The 9,283-nt window shown below is 48.5% G+C and overlaps 4 protein-coding genes across 4 annotated transcripts; 1 reads left to right on the top strand and 3 right to left on the bottom strand.

Annotated features, from left to right (window-relative positions):
* Positions 1-286: 286 nt before the first annotated feature.
* On the bottom strand, positions 287-2,510 carry M430DRAFT_29160 (hypothetical protein; the record flags this gene model as incomplete). The annotated part of the gene is made up of 7 exons (XM_024865850.1): positions 287-1,119; positions 1,173-1,208; positions 1,257-1,397; positions 1,567-1,730; positions 1,884-1,935; positions 1,982-2,035; positions 2,126-2,510. The coding sequence occupies 7 exons, from the start codon at positions 2,508-2,510 to the stop codon at positions 287-289; spliced, it is 1,665 nt and encodes a 554-aa protein (XP_024719762.1).
* Positions 2,511-3,602: 1,092 nt separating this feature from the next.
* Positions 3,603-5,363, bottom strand: M430DRAFT_104138 (hypothetical protein; the record flags this gene model as incomplete). Its single annotated transcript, XM_024860906.1, has 2 exons — positions 3,603-3,862; positions 3,914-5,363. 2 exons carry the CDS (start codon positions 5,361-5,363, stop codon positions 3,603-3,605), a joined length of 1,710 nt encoding a protein of 569 aa, XP_024719761.1.
* Positions 5,364-6,003: 640 nt separating this feature from the next.
* On the bottom strand, positions 6,004-7,876 carry M430DRAFT_123913 (glycosyltransferase family 50 protein). The gene is made up of 3 exons (XM_024861894.1): positions 7,093-7,876; positions 6,775-7,045; positions 6,004-6,715 (listed from the first exon to the last, which is right to left on the bottom strand). The coding sequence occupies exons 1-3, from the start codon at positions 7,803-7,805 to the stop codon at positions 6,443-6,445; spliced, it is 1,257 nt and encodes a 418-aa protein (XP_024719760.1). The 5' UTR covers positions 7,806-7,876; the 3' UTR covers positions 6,004-6,442.
* A 147-nt stretch (positions 7,877-8,023) lies between these two features.
* On the top strand, positions 8,024-9,154 carry M430DRAFT_35904 (hypothetical protein). The gene is made up of 3 exons (XM_024866837.1): positions 8,024-8,235; positions 8,296-8,313; positions 8,362-9,154. The coding sequence occupies exons 1-3, from the start codon at positions 8,045-8,047 to the stop codon at positions 8,972-8,974; spliced, it is 822 nt and encodes a 273-aa protein (XP_024719759.1). The 5' UTR covers positions 8,024-8,044; the 3' UTR covers positions 8,975-9,154.
* Positions 9,155-9,283: the final 129 nt, after the last annotated feature.

The raw sequence follows: 9,283 nt of genomic DNA, 5'->3' as shown, positions 1-9,283 counted from the left end.
GGGGGGGTGGGGGGGTTCCTTTTGCCCTCCCTCCCCTGTTGAAGGGGCTGGCTGTACAGAAGAGAGGACAAAGGGGAGGGAAAAGGGGAGGGAAAAGGAGGGGGGACCCGGGGGAGAGAGAGAGGCGGATGAACTCTGTTTTTGTTTTATATACAGGTATAGGTAATTTGGATTGCTTGAATTATAGTATTATTTCTATCTACTAGAAACTCTCCTATTTTAATTCCAAGAGACCTTTACTGAATGATAGAGTCCTTCTCTAATATTCCATATTTCTTGACGTCCTTTATGGACCAGTGAAGTTCCCAGTCTGGGTCGTGTAGTCTCCCCTCTGCTCCAGGCTCTCGATCCTGCCTAACAGGAATTCGAGTTGTCTGTACGCCGCCCCAGGAACATACTGCGGGATCTCATGACCTGCAAGGTTCACGCGCACGAAAGTCAGTCCTCGTTCCGTATGGGTCACGCCCTGGAATCCAGCGCCGGCGGTATCATATTGCGGGGGCGAGTTCGGAGTGGCTGAGGCTGAGAGTTGTAAGATGGTGCCAAGGCTCTGGTGATATGGAACGAAGAAGTTGTCTTCTTTGCTAGGCTCGGTTTGGAAGCCTTGGGCCCCGTTCCAGGTCATGTTTTGGATGGTTATCAATGAACCGTTGGCGAAGAGGAGGAAGTCTAGCATCCCGTGGCCGATGATGGTGTTGTTCGTTCGTTCAATGACTGAAGGTAGTGGGCCTAATGATGAGGGAGGTGACTGGTCACCATTTGGGAAGAGATTGGGACCGCCCCCACACACGTAGTAATTCGTTGGAGGGATGTGTAGCTGAGCTTGAACATCGCTTCTGTTGAAATAATTGTTGGGTCCGCCACCAAGAGAAGGGAACCCTAGTTCATCCCAGAGATAAGGACAGAAGTCTGTCAAGTGGTAAATGTTAAAACATGGGTTAACAAGTAATAAAGCGTTCACAATTTCGTCGTAGACATCGCAGCCCGGCAAATTTGGTGCAGTCGGGATTGGTCCTGGTGGAGGGAATGTATTTGAATACTTGTTGAAGAATTCAGTGTATCCGCAGGCATCTGCTTTTGCAGTGAGAGTGGCTAAATAGCTCTCGTTCATTCCAAGCACTGTAAGTAAATTAGCATCTCTGATACGGATGATCAATTCCAGTCAAACAAACCATTATTGTAATGCAACAGAGCAGGCACGACGGGAGCTTTTATTTATTAGCATCGGTGTACCAACAATATCATTGATCACTTACCTTCTATGAGTGTATTATCATCATTGATAGACGGGTCGTTAATCTGAACACCTTTGACATTGAAGTATACCGGGTCTTTGGCATCAAGCATCCCAGCTGCAATATAAGGAACGTACATTCCAGCGTAACTTTCGCCAGTAACTATTTGGCAGCCAAGTTAGCAGTTGCTGGAGTAGGGTGTAGGATGATTATGGAGATAATCCATGGGTTGCCGGATATGCTCCCTCTCACGACGTTGCCTCACACATAAAATACGGCGAAGTATCCAGCGCTCTTTATCTCTGCTTGGAAAAGGGGAGTGTGTACTAACTGTAAACTTTGAACCCTTCCATCTGAAACGTCTTAATGAAATTCTTCCAAAACCCCATAAATTGGTTTGCCACGTCGATTTCATTATTGACGGTGATATTTCCCCTAGCAAAACCTGTAGTGACAGGTTGATCTATGTAGACCATGTTCGTAAGATTTGTCCAGCTGCAAGATTACGAGTCAGTATTCATCTGAGTAGAGACACTGGAATAAGATCTATGAGAAGCATCCAAAAACGGGGAATGAAGAGTTGAGACACATCCTACACGACATCTACCTGTGCCGAATGGAGGTTGGGTCTAAAAGGATACAACATACGAATATGGGTTGGCAATAGGTTGATATGTTCCCGACTGCCACAAAAACGGTCCTGGGAACATCAGTGCTGGAACTGAAATCGTTGTAGACGGACATACCGTTTTCTTGCAGAAGCCCGTCCAAAGAACTACATCCAGGCCCACCGTTCAGCCCTGGGAATATCAGCGAATTTTATCCCTTGTGACTGGGCTCAGGGTTGAGTTGACAGATCCCTGACACTGCTTCACCAGAAGGATACATACAGATAGTGATCTCCTTTTTCGCCAGCGGATTTTCAGAAGGGAAGAACCAGAAGAACAATTGATTAGGATCGTTCGGATCCGGGCTGATCGGGAGCAGACCAGCATATGATTCCCCAATGTTGAAATCAACTTCCGGCAGAGCAGAACCATTCACAGCGAATTCTACGCCATTGTCAGTTGGGAGCATACACTTCGTGCATGGAGGGTCCTCACTCTTGGATTTACTATTCAAGAACATCGTTGTCTCCTTCTTACGAGGTGCATCTTTTGTATACAATGGCTGTGGCACCGACCTTTTGGCAGCCTTCGCATGAGGGCTTTGGATTGCGGCCACCATGGCCGTCGACGCCCCCAGTAGCACGAGTAGAGAGGAAAAAGCACGCATGGTGACTAGACTCTGCAATTCCCGTGTTGGAGCCTTCGTCGGGTCTCAATTGACATGTAGCAAAACTTGTGGAATTTGGGATACAAAGCGGTCTTATATTACAAAATATATAGCTCAAATATGTGTTGTCCTGGACGGAGGAACCTTGCTCCTGGCCGGGTTCCGCTACCCTTGACAGTAGATTGGGAGAGACCGCAGGTCGCCGACGAAAGCGACAGTGAAAGTGGGCACGGAGGAGCGGTAGAACCGTAGAATGATCCCATCACACAGTAGGGACAGTGCTAATGATGATGCAGCGGTCGGTCAACCAGGAACAAAGACACCCACCTCCCTGCTTCGGCAAGTGATCGTCTATCACCAGCGGGGTGGAATGCCGCCAATCATGCCAATATGCCGGCTCGATGTGGAAGTTGTTGACAAGGCCCGGGCCTCAAGGGCTTGCCCGACGATGGAGATTCGTAAGCACGGCCCGGGGCACTGCGTATGTGGTATGTAAGTATGGTGTAGCATGTGTAGATATACATACATGTTGGCCGTGTAATCTGTGTATGCGGGAAGAGAAAGGGAAAGCAACCAGGATCCTGAGTGGCCACGACCGTTATATATATAAAAGGCACTAGGGACGGTGCCGGCCCGTGCCCTTTACCAGCCACACCTTCATGTTACACGGGATACAGAACCTATTTCCATGCAGAACTCATGTCTTAAGGTACCTTACTTAAGATATTTACCTTCCTACTCACAACATTCCCTCCTATGATACTAGATACTAGATACCCTATACGAGAACAATCACGGCAACTTGCACAGTTGACGAGAATAGCTTCTAATTTCCGTTTCATTCGAGGCCTAGAGCCTATCTATCTGCAAGGTGGGCGGCAATGCCCGAGAGCAACAAGCAATCATGATCATTATTGTGGAATCCATGCTGCAAGCTCCCCTGGCGGCCATAGATAAACCATTAACTCCTGCTCATGCATCAGACGCCATCGCTAAACCACCCGGGCGCCATTATGTGCAAGTACAGTATTTCCCAGTATTCCAGACATGACAAGCAAAAACCCCCACTTCCGAGATATAGCCCCGGAAAGATCACGTTATAGTAATTCCACCAGAGAGAGACGCATACGTAGAGATTTTAATAGAGGAGGGCCGAGTTTTGGAGAGAGTGGGAGGTCCGAGGAGCTGACCGTCCTTGAAGAGAGGCACATCTCCGAGGCTCTCCGACTTTTCAGCGAAGGACGCTCCGGGTCTGGTCCTCGCGAGATCCTCGACAATCTGATCGCTCCAAATACCTGTGCATTTGTTGTCCTGAAGCTGAAAATATGGGTTCAAGCTTGGAACTACAGAATCTGGAAGCTGGTTAGGCTTAATCTTCCTTCGTTTTGATATCTGACACTCACCAAGGTCAATGAATTTGATTCGGAGCGATTCCAGCACAGCCAATTTGTCCAAAGATCGGACAGCGGAGATCACAAGCCGCTCAAAAGCTTCGATGAAAGCCATATCCGTAATTCCCGATCCGTCATTCCACTGAAAAGTAGGTCTACACACATTTCTGACGATGAGATCAACGCTCCGTAAACGCGAAGTCCGCACATTTGATAGACTGGCTGCAGTGTCGAAGAAAGAGCGGCAGACCCTTCCAGTGTATGCGAAGTGCTCCAAGGCCGGCATTGCTTTTGCCATCTCAACGCAGAAGTGTGTCTTTAGACCAACTTTCCTCCAGAATGACGGAGACACAGCTTCCCGGCGGAAGTCATTCTCTAGACAAAGATTCAAATTTGTCAGATTTTGTGGCAAATTTGGCAGGATGACAGCCATGCAGAGGTAGCTCTTGGACTTTCCTCTTGCATATGAACTATGCCACTCGACCAGATTTGGTAACGCCGCAGCTATATTTTGAAAATCATCATTTGACCGAATCAAATTCCACTGGCCCTTACAGACTAGAGTCTTGATTGTCTCCAGTACAGGTAGTGATTGAGACGATGGATCCCTAAACTGCTGGACCATCGGTGGCTTTTTCCTCTCTCCGCCCTCTAAGCTGAGAACACGTGCTTCCGGGAAAGCGTATCGAACGAACCAAAAGACTTCATCCAAAGTACAATTGTTGTTCGGCGATTGGTAACTGGGGGTATTGCCTGGCTCTCCCGCGTGTGCCGGAGTCTGAGTCGGGGTGGAGGGATTGGTAACAGATGGTATACGGAACGTCCGATCCGCCAGTGACTTTTGCTGAAAAACTGGAAACCAGAACTCAATATGTTTAACGTAGCTGCATAGATGCGGGTTCCTCTGAAACCACATCAGAGCCTGCTCGACAGAATCCCTAGTAGCTTTGATCTTTATGTGGCGATAAAGTCGGTCTTGTATGAGCTGTCTCCATTTTACACTAACAAGTGCCAGTTCTGATACTTCCCGTCTTCGTGAGTGTCTTAAAGCTGTGCCCCAACCCCGTAAAACTTTCGATCGCCCGGAAGCTGCGGTTTTTGACGCCACAGATACCGAGAGGCGCATTCCGAATAGGTGATCTAGGATACATTCATGGATTTCGACTGGGAGATTGCATAGCGATGAGGGTTGGGACAAACCCCGAACTTCTGGGTCACTCGCAAAATTTGAGTCCGGCTCGACATGATGCTCAATCGCCATCGATTCTGTGGTCTTCAAGCGTCGCGAACACTGAATATCACCTTCCAATGATTCCTGTTGCGGAAAAGGAGTACTGCTCGGTCTTGTTGGGGGCACAATATCCTCAGTATCATTCATGGCCTTCAATTGCTCAAGGGGTATAGTTCGGGCTGCTGTAGGGCTCGAAGGGCCTGGAGTAGCGGGGGTGGAAGCCGCTGTCATCAATTTGAGGTTGTGACCAGATTCATCCCCTCGAGTCGCTGTATCCGTATCCGTGACCATTATGGACCTCCTCAACTCTTGAACGATTTCAGTTCTCCTGGAGAAACCTTGGTGGGTCTCATGAAATGTTTGGGTTTCATGAACCGCGGTTTGTATGGTTCAGTCGTTCGAGAATGGGACGCGCTGATCAAACAGCAGATTGGTCGACCGGCTTCAAAAAGGTCGACAAAGTATATTGGGACTTGGAAAGTGACAGATCATAGACTCTAGAGTAGTTGAGGGGTCGAGAGTGAGTTGTCGGGTTTCTTGCAGCAGCTAGATCGTCATTCAGCGATCGATAACCACTGTGGGACTATGCCAGAACACGTCTTTCAAATACGTTGTATGCAGAGAAACGAAATGGTCAAAGGTGCTGGACTGGTCGTGTTGTCGAAGTCGTGATAACGCTGATCGTGGTGTTGGTGTCGTCGCAATGAGGGCTGTGTGGTTTCTGCGACTCCGAGACCTACAGTAGTGGGAGGCTGAGCCCCGCTCCGCTCCGCCCCGCAATCGATCTCCGCCCCGCAATACAGCGGAATGTACCTAATCTGGTAATAGACACATTCCACCATACCTTGTGTTCGATATCAAACAATTACTCGGTATATTTAACATTTTGGGTCGCTAGGTTACATGTACCTCCCAAAGGCTTTGCGACTAACACACGTTCTAATTGAGAGGAGAGCAGGTCCGCGCAAATGACGGTCTTGCAACTTCTCATATCCTAACTTCTACGGTACAAGCATCTTGTTTTGTCCTCCAAGACGAACTGAATATTGCATCACTTACAGGTCGATTCATGAAACGACCTGGAACATGTGCCCAAGCGCCCCGCCATGCTTGCTCAACGAAGCTAAGTCATTTGACTGACCAACTCTGCGGCTCATGCACTTCCTGTTGAAAGATGGGCGTCGGACAATCCATCGCTACATCCACAGTAGCCCCTTTAGATAAATCGCTCCATGGCAACTGCACAGAATGCCGCGAGGTCATTCATCGGATTTGATACCCCATAGATTGAGAGGGATGACTCTGACTTCTTACTTTACACGAAGTGGCCGCGGCCCAGATCCGACGTCGGATACAATTATACCCAAAATCCATATGTTCGTCAAGAAGAACAAAATGCTTGCAAGCCAAAGACCGGGAACAAATGTACTCTTCCCCAAAAACTCCAGCTCAAAGCCCTGTTGAAGCCACAAGGCTTGGGCTGCCACCCACAATGATGCAGCTGCGATTCCGAGGTACTTTCGAGCAAGTAATGATGAGTTCGGGAGGTAAAATGGTAGGAACACCATGTACCAAAGGAAGTACTAGACTGTGTTAAAGAGTCGAAAGGCTTGAGGGAAGGGCTTGAGGGAAGAGGAATTACCTGACTAGTGCAGACCTTGTTAAAGGAGACAAATGCAAAAGTTTGGGCTAGCATAGTGGATGGAAGGTCTTTCTTAGCGAGCATGAGTGGGAGTGCGAACGCCGATAGAAACAGCTGTGGAATGAACGCAACGGACTCGAGCGGGATGAGCGAGGTTCCAGGTGCAGAGGAGTTCAGATAAAGGAGCGTATTATATGGCGAAAAGTTGTGCCGGTGGTCAAGTCGTGTAACATGGTGTAGATATGTATGCTGAAGAAAAGGCCAGCCGTATCTTTCAACCCATTAGGATGGACATGACCAAAAGGTGCTGAGACTTACATCGAGTACATGAGGGTGTTGAGGATTATGAAAGTCAAGAGACTTGTCACAGTGATCTTGATCCTGGAGCCATTGCAGAAGTTTTTGATCTGGCTGACAATATCGGTCTTCGTGGAGCTCCCGGACTTTCTCGAGCCTACTTGCTCATCATCGAGCCACCAGATGATAGAAGGAGCATAAATAAAAGGATAGATTTTGAAATGGACGCCAAGACCCAGTAGAAGCCCAGCGACATATATGCGTTTTTTCATAATAGCCCACAGCAGGGCAATGACCATGACCCCTAATAGGCCCTCGGAGCTTCCTCGAGTACTGATGGTCGCTACCATTGGATTCAAGAGCCAGATGCTTGCAAATTTCAACGCCCGTTCTGTCGACATCTTACTTGACGCTTGGAGAACAAGAACAATCAGCCATCCCGCCACTATATCCCCGATTGCAAACAGCACTTTGCCAAATGAAAACCACGTGGCGGACCATGTGGTAGGCAAGAGCATCCATGCCAGAAGAGGTGTGTAGCGATATGTTTCCCGATCATATGGCGAGTAACCGCGCGCAGTAAATCGAGCTGCATCGGTGAAGACATAGTAGTCAATGTCAGTGTATTTCATGGGGGAGTTGGCATCCTGCCATAAGCCATAGAAGAACAGGACTACACGCAGCACAATGGCCGAAGAAAAGACAAGAATGGGGCTCGAAAAGAACTTCAACATGATGGCAGTAAGATCAATCAATGTTTGAGCTGGTTTGAGGTCCGCATGTTGAGGTTGAAGCTGTTAGAGTGCCTCCATCTTGGATGATTTTGAACTGGAGGTCAAGGTCGCGTCTGCTAGAAGGACACGTGCCGATTATATCGATACACCCACAATTCGGCTCAGACCTCGCAAACAGAAACCAACCAGAAATCTTTCGACATTGTTCAATTATTCAGGTATCACTGGAAAGTGGCCCCATGTCCGACAAGTTACAAGAAATGCCAGGCGTCAAGAGGCATCACGATGGAATTGAAAAGGAAGCCGGGTCCAGGACCTCGCCGTTCATGCCCATGTTTGAATTCTTCCGCAATGAGCTTGATGAGCATCATGACAGAAGAGAGCGCATCATAAAGGCTTCACGTGACATCACAGCTGCGAGCAAGAAAATGTGGGTTGAGTCTGATCAATATAATCCCTCAGAAATTATCGCTAACGGCAATTAAAATAGCATCTTCTCCTTGCAAAGGTAAGCATCTTCGTACTGCAACTACAACTCTCTCACTGACTGGTACAGAGTCCGGTCTCTGAAGGGCACGATTCCCCCAAAGATAGCGGCGGAAACCCAGGAGCGTGCGGCTGCAATGCAACAGCAGTTTCTCTCCATTGCTCCTGATCTTGCTGGCATCAATGCGTGGAGATATCAGCGTCAGATCTCGGGCGGCATTCAGGAATATATGGAAGCCATATCCTTCGAGCATTACCTCCGCCACCAAAAACTAATCAGCATTGAGGAAGCAGCTGCGTCGTTACCGGCCAATGTTGACTTGACTGCGGATGACTACGTGCTTGGTATCTTTGACCTGGTGGGGGAATTAATGCGTTTCGCAATCACGACGATGGCCACGACTGGATCTCTTCCTGGGTCAAAGAATGATGAAGACCCTGCTCAAGACCGTGATATCTTGGTGGATTTAAGGTCGCTCAGGACAAGTTTTGAGGCACTAGACACAGCATCATGTGGCGGTACGGGCTTGGGCAAGGACGTGGAGAAGAAGATGGAGGTGATGAAGACCTGTGTTGAGAAGGTTGAGACAGCCGTGTATGGAATGATAATCCGGGGAAGAGAGCGGCCCAAAGGCTGGGTTCCGGATCTTGCTGATGACCGGGCACCTGTAGAGAGTTTTTGATATGCAGGGGTAAAGCGCTGCCAAGAGAGCCAGCGTGGGGGTCTAATAAGGAGATCAATTTTCTTTTGGGGTTGAGAATAATGATGTTGCTCTGGATTCTCTGCTTGCTGTATACCTAGTTGATAGGTTGTAAGAAAAGACAAAAGACGAACCACCGTACGGCTGTTGATAATACAACAACAGGTCATATGCATTGTAAATCTTTGATGTTCCCCCAGTCTTCCCCAACAGCACGTGACTCTCCATCCCACTCCCCTGACTCTCGGGATTCCTATTGCGGAGAATCCGGCGCTAGTACACATCCCTGCA

The sequence above is a fragment of the Amorphotheca resinae genome (genome assembly GCF_003019875.1).
Source record: "Amorphotheca resinae ATCC 22711 unplaced genomic scaffold M430scaffold_8, whole genome shotgun sequence".
In the NCBI taxonomy this organism is placed as follows: Eukaryota; Fungi; Ascomycota; class Leotiomycetes; order Helotiales; family Amorphothecaceae; genus Amorphotheca; species Amorphotheca resinae.
This window is presented reverse-complemented; position numbering and strand designations above follow the sequence as displayed.

What these genes read in the sequence shown, in the direction of transcription:
- M430DRAFT_123913 (XM_024861894.1), bottom strand. Translation starts at nt 7,805, where the DNA reads ATGTTGAAGTTCTTTTCGAGCCCCATTCTTGTCTTTTCTTCGGCCATT. An exon ending in AACACCCTCATGTACTCGAT is followed by an intron (nt 7,046 to 7,092) that starts GTAAGTCTCAGC and finishes ATGGGTTGAAAG; the next exon opens with ATACGGCTGGCCTTTTCTTC. An exon ending in ACAAGGTCTGCACTAGTCAG is followed by an intron (nt 6,716 to 6,774) that starts GTAATTCCTCTT and finishes AACACAGTCTAG; the next exon opens with TACTTCCTTTGGTACATGGT.
- M430DRAFT_35904 (XM_024866837.1), top strand. Translation starts at nt 8,045, where the DNA reads ATGTCCGACAAGTTACAAGAAATGCCAGGCGTCAAGAGGCATCACGAT.